The sequence below is a fragment of the Thermobia domestica genome, chromosome 10 (assembly GCF_964235325.1).
Source record: "Thermobia domestica chromosome 10, izTheDome1.hap1.1, whole genome shotgun sequence".
NCBI classification, from domain to species: Eukaryota; Metazoa; Arthropoda; class Insecta; order Zygentoma; family Lepismatidae; genus Thermobia; species Thermobia domestica.
This window is the reverse complement of record NC_137463.1, coordinates 90,053,579-90,069,962: the sequence shown is the minus strand read 5'-3', so window position 1 is coordinate 90,069,962 and position 16,384 is coordinate 90,053,579. Positions and strand designations below refer to the sequence as shown.

Genomic DNA, 16,384 nt, shown 5'->3' with positions numbered 1-16,384 from the left:
AATCCATTTTCTGCAACGAGGAAACCAACCTCGTTGAGAAGAGGATCGTCTCTGATGATTAGTTGCAGTGGAGACAGAGATGTTTCTCGAAGCTTCAGATTTATCTTCTTCCGATGTCTCAAGCATGTTAACAGACAAAACCCTCTTCCAGTTTCTGAACAACTTCTCTTTCCTTGCTATACCACATTTCACCAGTTTTCTTGTCCTCAAGTCCAGAACAACAATCAGGGCTGCATAATGGCAAATATCGTTGTGTTCTCTTGTTATTGGATGTATTTTTATTGCCAACAAATAATTCAATAATGACCACGCAACAAAGGTAAACAGTTTCACTGGCCCATAGTTAATAATGGCACAACTCACAGTCATTCCATTGTCTAAAGCAATAGGAAGAGCTACTGTTCCACGCCAGTCGCTTCCACCAACAGTGATATCATTCCGAGATGAGTCGAACAAAATACAAATTCGATCTGCGAATACAAAAGGCAATCCTTGGTCTTCAAACTGACTGCGAGAGAAAGATGCTAAGACGGATAGCTTCCCCATTGCGTTTAACAACGTATTTCCTTCAATGGTTATCAAGTGAGATATGGAAAATATGCTTCTATATGAGAAGGACCATCTCATGCATTCTAAAATTCTTCGGAGTAATTTTCTCCTTTTTCTCATGGATGCATGCAGCGCATAGGTTTCCACTGATCCATCGTTTCCTCCATTATGTCTCGTTCGGGAAGTACAAAGCCTTCGACACCTCTTCCTAATCCACCTGCCACAACGAGGAAGAAGACGCCGTACAAAGAATCGACTTGGCTGCTTAGACTTGGTCGTGCAAGGAAAATGTTCAGACACATTTTCTTCTAATATCTGTAAGGGCTTAATATGAAGCATGCATCTCCAGCCTCTGAACAGTTTCTTCTTCTTCGCCAAACGACATCTGAACAGCCTTCTTGTTTCCAAGTCAACAACAACAATTAGAGCTGCATAGTGGCAAATGTAGTCACCGTCTCTTGTAATTGGATGGAGCTTTATTCCCAGAAAATGATCCACTACCGTCCACTCAATAAAAGTGAACAATTGAACTGGTCCGTAGTTGAGAATAGCGCACCCAACCATCAACCCATAATCCTGAGCAATCGGGAGTGTGGCTGTACCACGCCAGTCTTTTCCATATACTGTAATGTTATTTGAGGCAAAGTCATGATAAATGTTCAACTGATTACAGAAGACGTATGGTAATCCTTGGTCGTCAAACTGGTCTGGCGAGAACGTTGGCAAAACAGACAGATTTCCCAATGCCTTCAGCAGTGTCTCTCCACGGATGCTCATGAGACAATAGGTACAAGACAAATTTCTGTATACAAACGACCACTTCAAAACTCCAATTATTCTCTTCCACAGTTTCCTTCGTTTTCTAGCTATGAGGATCTTATTCAGCAACGAACAATTCTGTGATGTATCTGACAACACTGTATTTTCTTCGAAATTGATATGACCATCAAGATTTGCTACGTCCATAGATCTCTCAATTAATGCTCTTCTTCTTTCAGCTGATCTTGAAAAGGCCCTTTGAAATCGCATTCGGATCCAACTGGTACAAGCGATAATCCAGCGACGGCGAAAGATGTAATGTAATCTGCGCTCCGTTCTGTTGACGTTTCGCATGTGAGAGGTAGTCGTAAAGACATCCGACCTGAGCAGTGGCTGAGACGGAGGTAAATGCAAACACGTTGAAGCTGATGTAGGACGGACCAACAAGGTATTGGGAGGTCGCATCTCAAGTTGATGTAAGGTAAAAGATGTGCAAGAAGTCATTATCAGTTTCCGCTTTGTAAAAACACGTCAACTTTCAAAGACTCTTATAGCTCATCTGTTGCTTGGAGATTTTTATGCCTAAAACGATAGCATTCTTTATTGTTTTAATTATTGTTGAAATGTACGGTCAAGAAAAATCATACATACTTTAATCACATTTTTAAGAGAAATTCCATTGTTATATTGAATGTTATTATATTCAGACTGTATTGCATACAATTTATACGAGGTATCTGTGGAATTTCTTGGAATTAATGCCCACTTTAATCGGTTCATGACATCACTAACATAACTCAGTGGCGGCAATAACGACTCTGCAAATTCCAAGGTGCGCTGGAAATACGGACCACAGAAGACGATCTAGATCTATCTACTTTGAATGAAAAATCTGAAATCTGACCAATTAGGGAACGTGTTCTGCAAAAGGAGCTAAATTCCAACCAACTACAACGTAACAAAAATTATTACATGATATAAGGTTGCTGTCTTTGATCAGGTTATGGAGGGCTAGCCACCTTTCAGCATCGACACTATATTAGACGTGCACCTACGGTTTAATATGGAATCCGAACTACCGTAATGAGTTCAAATTTCAAGCATTTTTCACAGGGAATCGAACCAGGGACCCCATACACCAAAGGCGCTCGTACTAGCCACTATACCAGCGGAGAAAACTGGTCAGATTTTGGATTTTTACTTACAATTATATATTAGGTCCAAAGCTAAAATAAGCGGTATATCTATTACTGCATATAAATACAAGAATGTCTGTTGAGTTTCGGCACACCAAAACTACCGTGCTCGAGATAATTTTTGAAGTGAGGGCTGGTTATTGCTTCCTACATGCTACCAGCTATAGATTATGAGTAATCTTTACGTTTCATGACATTTTCGTTCTTTTGGAAAATCAAGCATCTGAAAATCGATTTTCGGTTTTAGTTTTGAAAACTGAAACCGGTTTATCGGTTTCAAAAAACTAAAAGGATATTCGCTTTTAAAAAACGAAACCTGGGGCGCACGTTGGGCGAAAACTTAATAAGGAAGACGAAAAAATTACAAAAATTGTATAATAATAATAATAATAAACATGATGGAAGTATGAGTGAACACCATCCGAGTAATAATTTCTTTAATGAGTTCATTGGCTTCATTGGTAATTGAAATTGAGTGAAATTTTAACGTTGTACTTGTAGTAGACAGTTATGTAAAGGCGGGCAAAAAACTATGCTGCGTTGGTGCGAGGTGTACCCTCACACAGCTCTCCTGCACATGTTCGCATCACATCATCATATCATCATACAAAAATTCATTAAAATTTATACAAAAATTTTGAAACAAATGTTTGCATAAAATAAAGGAGGTGGGCGGATAAGGACCATTTTTCGCCCATCAGACAACGGAAAAATGAAGTGTCCGATTCCGACAAGTTTACAATGTATTTGTATACTAGAAGATTTGTTGCATATGTAAAAATAATAGATACGTGATAAAGAAAATAGTAAATCATAGAAATGAGTGCCCAAAAAGAGTTCGTTTCAGCGTTTTGCGACATTTTGGTAGTGTTTGCTGTCTTTGATGGAGGCTTATAGGAAGAAGGAGTCGATGAACCAAAATAAATCTGACTCGTCATAATATAACGCTGTGTAACCTTTGTTATGAGTAATAACTGATTTTGGTTCAGTGTGTCCTTCTACCTATTAGAGAACAAAATATATTGCGCGAGAGTATAGAGCGATGAATACCGTTTATACGCTGTAATGTACGAGTTCAACTGGAGACTCCAGCTCTGATGTTAGTTACCGATTGTGACTGAAAATACATGCTCACCATGTCAATAAAATATATAAAGAAAATGTATTGTTTGCGCGAATATGTGTGTAGGGCAGCAAAATGAGAGACAGTACGTTATGGAGTATTGAGAAGGCGTGTCATTTCTGAAAGTGGTATGAATAAAAGTGCGAGCAGGAAAACCAGTCGCAGAATGGCATGAAATTCTGCAATAGATATACAGGGTGTTTCCAAAAGACACGGCAAAAATTCGGGGCAGATTCCTTACGGGTAGACAAGTAAAAATGTCCATATGAACATATGTCCGGAAACGCATCGTTACAGAGCTATAGCCACTGACATCACCTGACGGTGTGAAATAGACACCTTCTGTCCGGAACTGTTTCCCGACGTATTAACAGAGTGTCGTGTGTGAAAGAATATGCTTCGAACGAAATTAATTAAGCCGATTGCGCGTTGAATGATACAAGAATCAGGAAAAAACACTCGCAAATAATGCATAATAATTGGTACTTTTAATGTCCGTATTGGAAAGTGCAACACTAATACAAATGGCAGTGAGAAAAGCAAACCGACACAGGTATAGTCATAAAGTTCAAAGAATCATCATCAAACAAGAGTTACAACCACAAACAGTAAATTGTGTGCATCACCAGCGCCACAAAATCGATACTGTAGTACCTTACAGTAAGTGCTGAAAATGTCCTCCTTCTGCCCGAATGCAAGCTGCAGCCCGTCGCCGCATGGATGAACGAACGCGTGCCCAAGTACCAGGGGTGTTCCGTAGTCCCTGGCAAGCTGCTTCGATACGAATACGAAGCGTCTCCTCAGTATCCATAGCAGATGCGTAGACCAACGACTTTAAATGTCCCCACAGGTAATAGTCCGATGGATTTAGATCTGGTGAGCGTGGAGGCCAAGCAACTGGTCCTCACGTGTGAACTGCGCCTTATCTGTAAACACTATTGCAGATGCGAAGTTTCGATTGACGGCACACTGCTCGCGGTACCATTGGTAAAAGCGCACTCTCGGCTGATGATCGGCTGGCGACAAAGCCTGCACTCGCTGAAGGTGATACGGATACAGGTTCGCTCGCCGACAAACACGCCATATCTGTGCGTGAGGTACATGCACTCCCATACCTACTCCTCGTGTGCTGTCCTCCGGATTGTGTCAAAAAGCATCCACTATCTGCTCTTCTACCTCGGGGGTCATAGCTCTTGGTCTGCCCCTGTTTCCAGCAGCATGGGGCGCAAAACTTCCATATTCACGCAGGCGGCGAGGGAGGGATTCAAATGTTTTTCAAAGGGAAACAGTTCCGAACAGAAGGTGACTATTTCACACCGTCAGATGGTGCCAGTGGCTATAGCTCTGTAACAATGCATTTCCGGACATATGTTCATATGAACGTTTTTACTTGTCTACCCGTAAGGAATCTGCCCCTGAATTTTTGCCGTGTCTTTTTGAAACACCCTGTATATACCGAAGAATCATACATGCCACGCGTCCATGAAGTACCGATGGGAAGTCATTGATACGTTATATTGCAATACTGAGGGAAAGATGAAAAAACAACGATCAACAATAGCTACCTGATGTATCCGATCCTTACACTCACGAGCACTTAAGTGACATACGAGCACTTAGGTGACAAAGGTATGTACTAGTGCTGTTGAATTTTTGTGACATTTGCGGTTTTCGGTTTTTGAGAAAACCGATTTTCTGAAAACCGAAAACCGCAAATGCGGTTTTCAAAACCGAAACCGCAAAAGCGGTTTTGGAAACCGGAACCGCAAAAGCGGTTTTCAAAACCGGAACCGCAAAAGCTGTTTTCAAAACCGAAACCGCAGATGCGGTTTTAAAAACCGAAACCGCAAATGCGGTTTTCAAAACCGAAACCGCAAATGCGGTTTTCAAAACCGAAACCGCAAATGCGGTTTTCCAAACTGAAACCGCAAAAGCTCTTTTCGAAAGCGAAAGCCGCCCGAGACCGTGTTTGCGGTTTTATAAGGATTGTCCTTTTCAAAGCAGAAACAATGTTTGCTGTTTTTAATTACACCTTTTAACAATTGTGAAAGGATCTATCGATCGAGACAAATGTATTGATGTATATGTGTGTTTTAACTTTTTTTATTTGCTCCAAGACTATTATGATAATATGTGCAGCACAGTGCGAAAGGGATAGTTCGATGGTTGTACAAGTCATAGCTAAATTAGCTTTTTCCATAGCTTTTTTTTTTAGTTATTTCTTTGACGACACTTTCAGTGTACTTTTCGGCTGCAGGGAAGCAAACTGGACCCCACCTGATTTTCATATATGTTGTAAATTAGACCACCAGGAACACGAATCTGAAGGAATTTTGACATTTCGAATGTCGGAACTCGAGATATTCGAACATAAATTGACGATGGAAGCAAACTGGACCCCACCTGATTTTTATATATTTTGTAAAGTAGACCACAAGGAACACGTATCTGAAGGAATTTTGACATTCCAAATTTCGGAACTCGAGATATTCGAACATCAAGTGAAAACGGAAGCAAACTAGACCCCAACTGCTTTTTTTATATTTTGTAAACTAAACCACGAGAAACACGAATCTGAGGGAATTTTGACATTCCGAATTTCGGAACTCGAGATATTCGAACATAAAGTAACCAGGAAGCAAAAAGGACACTATTTGATTTTTATATATTTTGTAAACTGGACCAAAATTAGCAATTATCTGAACGAATTTTGACATTCCGATTTCCCGATCTCGAAATACTAGAACTTATACGGTAGTTTTATGTAATATGTATAAAAGTAACGAAGAAAGTTCTGTCGCTTTTTGACCTATCACTTAGAGCATCGATATGTCACCTAAGACGTACCTGGAAGATCAAAAATAGTACCCATCAGTATCAACGACCTTCTGCCAACGTTCGGGATGGGCATGGATTTCTTCGCGGTAGAACTTGGTTTGCCGTGAAGCGAAGAAGGTATCAAGTGCATTTAGCACCTCTACTACGGAGTTGAACTGGGGTCCTCTAAAGTGAGTGTCCAAGGAAAGGAACAGGTGATAACCGGACGGTATAATGTCCGGACAGTATGGCGAATGCAATAATGTTTCCCATCCAAGGTGTAGGATGGTGTCCCGGCTCATTCTAGCTATGTGGGGCATAGCGTTGTCCCGTAATGGGGAACCCCTTAGCGATTGAGAAGTGTTGGCTCCAGGGTTTTGAGTTCTTCTTGAACACGGCTCAACTGCTCACAGTAGACAGTTGCATTGATGTTCTTCTCTGACCATCCGGTAGCAGTTCCCGATGCACGATGTCGTGAGCAGTCCACCAAACACACAGGAGGAATTTCTGCTGCATTACTGATTTCAGCTGTTTTGGAACCGGTTCATGGAATTTTAACCAATGATGACGGCGCCGTGGAGCTTCGTACAGGACCCAGTTCTTATCACATGTCAACATCCTGTCCAGAAATGGCTCCTTCCTCAGACGAGACAGCAAAGAATCACAAGTGTCTGCACGCGTAGCCTTCTGGCCCGGAAACAAATCATCTGGGACACATAGACCCAACTTGTAGTGCTTCCCAAATTAATGGAGGTGCTGGCGAATGGTTTCTCGACTAACATTGAATGTTAGCACCAGTTCCTCACATGTCTGTTCGGTTCAATTGCTACCTGAAGATCCTCATTTTGTACATGTGTTGGTCTTCCGGCACGTGTGGTGCGTCTTTCGTGAGTGTTTCGTCACCGTTCTTAAACTTGCTAAACCACCCTTGCACTTTCTGCATAATCACGACACCCTCACCAAAGGCCTGAGGTATCTTCCGCCCCGCTACAGTGGCGTTTGATCCAAGTTGGAACTCGTACAGCATACACGCCCCTATGACGCTCTGTAGAGGTTCCATATTCACTCCGTCCTTAAATACATTTACGTTGTAACTGAACTGCCACAACCAGGTAGAATGTCGGATATACCCACACCAACAACTGACCTTCGCCTTATCTCCATTCGCATTCAACTCACGGTATGAGGGTCAATTTTACACAGAACTCCACAAAAAGCGAAAGAACTTTCTTGGTTACCTTTATATATCTCACAGGACATAATATGTTTCGTATAGAGAATATTGTGTTTTTTTTATATAGCGTCTATATTAAACTTTAAGTTTTAATATCTCGAGTTCCTGAGGTCGGAATGTCAAAACGCCTTCAGATTCGTGTTCCTCGTGATCTAGTTTACAAAATATATAAAAATCAGGGGAGGTCCAATTTGCTTCTCTGCATCCTACTTTTTAAACGAAACAGTTTTCCAGAGTATACATTTTGCTTCAAACTGAGTTCTGCCCTGGTTAAGAAACGTAAATTCGCTTCTATAAGAGTCTTTAAAGTTACACTTGAAATTGTCGTTCGGCATTCTTGTAGCTTGTGAAAGCATTAATAATTCAAGTATGTTTGTTACAACATCTACAAACGAATATTCATTCGTATAGAACCACCAATACATTACATAGAAAACACATGAACTATACAAAGAAAACCATTGTGCATTAGAGCAGATCTTTTATTAGCAAATGATTCTGCACACGCGCACTGCTCAGACAGCTCAGAGCCTGAGCCTGAGCGCGAGTCCAAATTTAACTCAATCGCGATTGAGATTGTCAAAGGTGTAGTGGTTTACGTTGAATATACCATACCAACACTTTATCAACTAAGTCCTCTTAGATTTTTCTCCAATCCCAAAAAGCGGGTGGTTTTTCGTGATTAAGATATGTTTAAGCGGGGGACGAATATATAACCTAAAAATCGGGTGGTACCCGCTAAAATAGGGTAATAAGCCAACACTAAGCTCAATAGAAATAAGGTATATCCCTATTTAAAATCACTACACATACAACTCATGAAATTCAATTTGAAATATCATCCACTTAGACTGACATCTTTTGTATTATTATTACTCTTTCCACATATTTTTAAAAATAGTACTGCCACTCTTTCTTTTGTTAACAAAAAGGCACCACCTCCCTTTCTTAATATAAAGAAAGAGAAAAGAAAGAAAGAAAATCTCTATCGCAATACACAATTTTATTGTTGATTTGTTGCCACTCCGATAAATGTGAATGTTGTGGTTTTGCATGTGTCGACTAGCTTCTTATCGCAAGTCCCAGACACCTGCAATAGTTTATACTAGACGGAAACACCGATCATATTGTATTCTGTATCTTTTTACTTCCCAATAACGATAGCGTGCCTCTTTGAGAAATTGCAACTTTTTTTTTATTCTGCCAATTGTAAAAGTATAGAATTTCCCTACACTTTAGGACATTTTAAGAAAAAATACCTTCTTTTCCTTCTGCAAATTTTGATCATTTTTTCCCTACGCCGCCGAGGGAAATTTCCCTCCATTTGGCAACTGTGAGCCGGTGTAGGGAAAGATTCTTTGCTGTTTTCTCGTCGTTACTTGATATTAGTGCTGTAGATTTTTTGTGACATTTGCGGTTTTCAAAACCGAAACCGCAAAAGTGGTTTTCAAAACCGAAACCGCAAATGCGGTTTTCAAAACCGACATTTCGGTTTTATGAAATTTCACTTTTTTCAAAAACCGGTTTTCGGTTTTTTCAAAAACCGATTTCGACAGCACTAGTATGTACTCTCTGTACATACATCATGACGATGCTTCTGTTCTCCGAGTTCAGTGGTACTGTCAATGTAAAGTAGGCGCACGGGTCGTCGGATGTTGTGGGCATGTTGCTTTCGTACTATGTTTCTGGCTTACTGGCGCCACAATTCCACCGCAGTTAAGAAACCAAATCTAGAATATACTCATACACTACAAGATGCTGCCGCTGCACGATGGTCCAGTGGCGATTCGGATGACGACAGCAAGCACGATGCCTAATCTGCAAACTAGCTACAAGTGTCTCCAGTTGTCTGATTATCTATGCTTGATCATTTCCGATGTAATATATTGATCTCATAGTCGTAGTAGACTTCATTCTTCTTATTCTTGCCGTTAGTGTTCTATTTACTATTGCTTTCTCGGATTCCAACTCATGACATTAGTGTTTACGTTCCTTCATTAACACACAACTTATGTCTTTGTTTATTTTATTATTTTTTTTACCTTTCACTTAAAGCGCTTTCCGTCAAAATATATTTGTTTTCTTATTTTTATAAAGTATACTATTGGAAACCATGCATTTCACATCTCGGGCCTGATGGGCGAAAAATGGCCCTTATCAGCCCACCTCCTTTATTTTTTTGTTAAAATTTTATGCGTTGGAGTGAGGGAAGCAAACACGTTTCAGTCTAGGGAGGCAAAACATTAAATCCAGCTATGTTTATGTACTTTGATAAACATTATCTGACGTTATATGGACACTACGCAGTCCACAAAATATGTATCACAACACAGATTTTCTAGGATTGCAATTCTCCTGCCATGCCAGGAACAACACCAGGGATCAAAGGATGTAGCCGAAATCTATGAGTCTTCCTTCGAAATGCAACCGATTTTTTTTTCTCCGTGTAGAACGTAGAAATTTTGTACAAATGATTTCCTTGGAATCTCGGCTGTAAATAAGACGGGATTTTCCGAAAAATAACCCCTAATGCAGAGAGAATTTGATTTTTTTTATTATTATTATTATTTATCACATCTTCAGATCTACACTGAGAAAAAGAGTTGTATGTGGCGTAGGTAAAATCGTATGCTACATTTGTAAATCCTGTAGTTTTTGGACTTCAGGTACAGCAAACGTATAACTGAAAAGGCATGTTTAATAATACTTTCTGTATAAGTGTTCCAGTGCGGCCCCGAAGAACAGGGACTTTAAAGCTTTCATATTGTTTACCAGATCTCCGAAATTGTTAAGCGTGGAACCTTGAAATTATGTATTCACTACATCATAAACTGTAGACAAGATGAAAATTCTGTGGAATGCGGCCTTAAAGCAGGAAAAGAGGCTTGATTTTTTTCTCCTATCTCCGATACAATTAGGCACTAAAAAAAAACGTGATTGTAATTATGATATCACACGTTATACCAAACACCATCGCAATTTGAGTTTGGTTACAATAACATATCTTATATCGTTGAGACAGACACAATAAATTCTGTGCTGGTCTCGATAACCATTCTGTATTGTATTTTCAACTATGTGGCAGTTTTATAGTTACAACTACCATAATTGACATAGTTGTTACCCTCAGCTCAGCTGTATTTTTTAAACAATATAATATTATCCTCCCAGCTATAAATATTGCTGGCGCCATATTAACAATCTAGTATTGTTACAATCCATCATATTTCCGGTTGCTCCAACTATCCCGTTTTTAGAGTGTGTGTAAAGACAGCTTTCTATAAAATACATGAAGGTAAAAATTAAGAAAATTTATATTATAATTTATAAGGCCGATTGTTCTATTTGTTTAATGTATAGTTTTTTCACAGCTTTTTGAACTCAACCAGTTTCAGTTTAGTTATAATTTCAGTACAGTTATAATTCGTTAATCGTGTACTTGCTCCTCGTTGTGCACATCTTGCAAAATGATTGGTTCTTTGGCAATATTTAATAGTAAATTTTATTGGTGTTTCTATGGGAATATGATAAATAAATAATCAACTAAACGTGTTAACTTCTCTAACGTGTTAACTTAAGAATAAGTCTCTTGATTATTGTTGTGAGATATATTCCATGAGGGATAGCACATCGATTTACCAAATAATAATAATAATAATAATAATAATAATAATAATAATAATAATAATAATAATAATAATAGTTCATACGATGAAACTACCTAACGCAGAGGTAAAAGCACATTTGTTCGTGAAATAAAATTCAAATAATCATTTTTTCTAATGTTGTCAATAAACAGACTTGGGATGAAAATTTCTGCTTCCATATTAGAATTTCAATAAATAAAAAATAAATATGGAAAATGAATGGATAATTTGGATTTTTAGTTAGGGTATATTCTTTAATTTATATTTTCAATTAAGGAAAATTAATGTTTGTTTATTTTATCGTAATAGTTAAATCAGGTTGATTACAATACATACAATAATGTTCCGATGAAGGTAATATTACATTGCTGAAACTGTTACACGAGTATTATTAGTATGTATTTGGTGCTTTGGTCAGTTTAGTTTTATGAATACTGTGAATATGTCCAAAGCTATACTGAACAAGATACAATGCTTATCGTACGGAATTAGAATAATTTTTGGAACATTATCTTCCTATATTAAAGTTGTTTAATTTAACTTGGTTTACTTTTGGCTTCCATTTAAACTTTTCCAAAAAAAAAAAAAAAATAGCAATGCAAGTCATTTTATATAAGCATGCGTCTTTTTTCAATTTAATAGCATGCGATAAATACATACCGTAAACTGAGGTTACTTGGAAAATCTGGGGCCATTTGGAAAACTGACATTTTTTGTGTTATATGGTATAATAATGAGAGAACTATGACAGATGTGTCGTTTTCTTCAAAACAAATGAAAAGCAGGCTCCTAAAAGAAACAATATGGATGTTATAAGTGCTGTATCTTATTTATAGACTGGTCTAAAAATTCTCACAGCAATTGATAGTTGTTTTGTGTTTTTTGTATTTTCTGTAAATTGTCTGTGTTTCCATAATGAAAAGTTATTTTTACCTGGTTGTGCTAAATATCATTTCTTTCAGAAGTTTCCTAATGAGACGAATTAGTTTTACATTTCCACTTCCTTTCTGGGACAATCTGTGGCAATTTTTATTTCCTTCCTCTTTTCTACTAAAAATGATTATATTGATCAGGGGATAGATAACGATGACATTATTGAAGTTTTGCCTGAATCTACCTACAATCGTAGAGAACAAGTTCTTTTTCCATATGACTGCAACAAAGAATTTCAATATGTGATTTTTTGTCCTTATCGCACTGTTACAATATTATTATTATAACAGTACCATATTATACTTTTGCAAACAGTTAACGTAAATGTACACTTGTAAAAATGGTACCAGCTAATTTTGTAAACCAATGTAAGAAAATTACTTATCTGATACATACATAAATTTCATAAAATTATGTGGAGCATGTTTTAGTGTCTTAAAGAAGTCTCAAAAGTTTATGCATGTATTGGCATTTGTTTAAAATTCTCTTGCATTGTTTCAAAAATTACAGTTTATAAAATCATGTTTCATTTTTTTTTTTTTTTTTTTTTTTTTTTTACTGGTTCTGTAGACCTTCAGGAAAACAAGCTTACCACTGTAATTAGTTTAGATGGTTCAACAATTTATTGTGTTTAACTAAAAGGTTGTGCAAAAAATATCTTTATTTAAAACAGCCTAGGAACATATTACTATGAAAGAAACATAGATATGTTGCATATCAATCTTCTCAGGAAAGTATGATCTTGCAAGTGGTTCTCTCCAAATAGTCCCATCTTTCACACAGCTTGGACTACTATGAAAAGACATATATTTTCCAAGTAGCCTCAAAAGCGGGGCTACTTGGAAACAACACATTCTGGCTCCTGGGAGGCTTCAGTCTTAGTAAAATTTTGTTATAATTACAGGAAAAGGTAACATGAACTAAACTTTAGAAATATCTAAAGAAGAAGAAAAATTAATTGCAATAAATAAGAAGAGGTAGTATCAAAAAGAAGAAAAAACTTTCCAAGTAACCCCAGTTTACGGTACTGTAAATTGTTAAATAAACACTAGTAAATCTTACTAAGTTCACTCTTTAATTTTTTATTATTATACATAATAAAAAAAGCATGAAATATGTAATATTGAAGCTGAGTCTTTTTATTTGCTTTTCAGTTCACATTATTTTTCGAATTTAACTAGATTTCTTCTACTGATCAATATCTTAGTTATTTAACATTTTCATAGATAATTGACACTGACTAACACAGCCTGCATGCGGGAAATATATATATTAGCATTGCAAATATGCGTATATTACTTTTGCATAAGTCAATTAGTCATTATACGATGAATATGGAAGTATATATTAGAGCAAACTCACTATGTCCAAGATTCCGGATTGTAATTGACTTGAGGTATTTTGGTTTTTCGTAGATCTTCCCTGTTGGCCTTCAAACAACTCCTCTGCAGTTGTGGTAAACAATATTTGTTTCATAATCGAAAATCTGTCATGCTCAGGTCCTGAAGCCTCTTCTACCGAAACAGACAAAGAATGGCACTGAAAACAATGAAAATTATGTAAGACTGTAAAATTAATGATTTGGAAATTCATATATATATATATATATATACATATATATGTGTGTGTGTGTGTGTACAATTTTCCTCATGCTTTATATTTAATATCGGATGGAGTTATTAAAAATATAAAATGTTCCTCTTATTTTAAACTTAAAATATTAAAATTAAAATCAAGTGGCAGTAACATGGTTGCTATAGGTGATCCTGAGTTTGTTTCCAGAATTGCCCATTCTAAGGTATCTTCATCGTTAAGTGTCCTGTCATGAAGTAGATTCTTAGATAAGTAATTTTCGTTTCACATTGTGAAATCACGATAGAGTTTCCAACTATGCAAATTCAATACTCCAATGGTCGTAGTAGATCTATAACTTAGAATTGTAATATAGGTATAAGATCAGCGATTGAGCTTATTCTTGGGAATTGAAGCTATTTCTTGCTATCTAATACCGTTTTTGCTATATTAATATTAATATTTAAACCTGAAGTGACGGTGTGTTTCTACAATTTCCAGTTTCAGTAGTGAAATAAAGTCGGAGATGAAACATATCACTGTGCAACAAATTTAAACTTCTTTTCTGTCCTTCAAATGAAATTATGTGATTTTTAACTAAATGACAGGTGCTGAATTCATTGGTGGAAACCAAAATGTTCCATCACGTCACGTTTTTGCAGAGCAGACCACAATACATTGTACGAAATGCACATACTTACATATATTTACTACCTAATGTAGGGTAGGAAGGCGTATTATACTAATATTAAAGGTTGTTGGCTTACCCTTTAAAATACTTTGTTTGGTCACTTAACCTAGTATGCACCTTCTAGAGCCTCTCTGATGATAGGCCAGTAATACTCAGCAAGCATACCTTCAGTCCATTTTTTACTGTAACGCTCTTTAAACGTTACACTATCCCGATTAAACCGTTCTTCGTGTTCACCATTTACTGCGCCCAGGTTTTGAGGAAAAAAGTCAAGATGTGAGTTCAAAAAGTGTAATTTTAATGACATGTTGTATCTCATGACTTGGAAACTGTGCATCATCTCATTAACAATATCTTTATAATTTTTAGTCTTTACATTTCCAAGAAAACTTGAACATACCGATTTAAATGACAGCCGAGCTAATTTCTCAATTTCAGAGGATTTAATTTCAAAGTCCTCATTCTGGATGACTTTTTTCTCTGTGGTCCAACAAATACTCCTTCTTTAATTTTAGCCTCACTTAACTTAATGAATTTCTCCTTAAGGTGCTTCAAAGCAATACTTTCTCTATCTAGTCAACAAAAATCTTCATCAACTCAAGATTGATATGTAAGAGTGGCAAAAATATATCTTGAAAGTTTACAATTGGTTTAAGAGATATGTTCTTGGTGCCAGGGATGAAATATTGGCTTTGAGGCCAGTATTTACAGACGTAGTTGTTTCCTTTGTCACGGCTATCTCACTCATATAAAAAAAACAACAATAGTTGGAATATCTTTGTTGCATCACTGTGAGATTACCAGTAACTTTTAAGGCCCCACAAACATGTCAGTTGATTTTTTTATATTCAGTGAAGTCGAATATCACACAACTTCATACATCTCCTTTGTGTGAGCCGCATATGTTACAGGAACACGTAGGTGCACAATTCGAACATAAAGAAGAACTGCTTTCAGACTTAGTTTGGAGCTGTCAGTGAACAAGCGCCACTCGGTGGGAGTATGTTCATGCCCCAAAGACTGAAATAAGCCATCTGCATCTTTGTAATAAACAAAGCCTCCATTTTCAACAAAATAGCAATCAAAATGACTGTCGTTTTCTAAACAAACTTACTTTAAAATCTTAAGCTGAGAGGTTACAACTTTGAAGCCTGGAGCCCAACGATTCTGCTTTTCTTTTAAGAAGATTTAAGTCTCGTACAAGATAGTTGTCTCTTCTTGTGTGATCAAATGAGGTGACATTGACTGGAGTATAGATGATTGAAACTCTACACATTCCCCATTGCTTCGAACATCTTCTGAGGTATATTCTTCAGAATCAATAGTGTAATGTTTTAGAGCTTTAGTACTGGAAGATCTTCACTGTAGGGTACTGGTCGAATAGCTTACTTTAAATTAGGATACTGAATCTGACGTTTAGATTTACAGGAAAAACGCGGTACAAGTACATCTGTCAAGCAAAAGTAACAGCACTTACATGATATATTTATTCGCGCCAAATCATAGGAACGACAAATGTTATAGAACTACGTTTCCCTTGTAGCCAATTTCTCAAATTCCTGGGACACGTATTGCAACATATGTGTGGAGTCCACGACTTATCCTGGTTCTCCAATCCTACAGCCAAAGAATAGTTCATAAGCTTTCTAACTAAAGGTGCAAGACTGCTTTTTTTGAGTTTTAAAAGTAAGTTCACCACACAGATAACAAAATAAGTCAGGCTTATTTTTACACACATTGTACATTTGCAATGCACTGCACATAGCTAAACGTTTATTCAGTACTTTCTTCAGCACACACTACCACAAAAAGACATAACGCAGCAAATCCGACCAGTCCTAATGAAACACTGCTCAACAAATA

The 16,384-nt window shown here is 37.1% G+C and overlaps 1 protein-coding gene across 1 annotated transcript in view; it reads right to left on the bottom strand.

The window, feature by feature from the left end:
- Window positions 1-16,384, bottom strand: part of LOC145662025 (lysosome membrane protein 2-like) — a 104,031-nt gene that overhangs the window by 19,583 nt on the left and 68,064 nt on the right. The window contains exon 5 of the mRNA XM_081727360.1: window positions 13,621-13,797. Coding sequence (XP_081583486.1) covers window positions 13,621-13,797 — 177 coding nt within the window. The remainder of the gene's footprint in view (window positions 1-13,620; window positions 13,798-16,384) is intronic.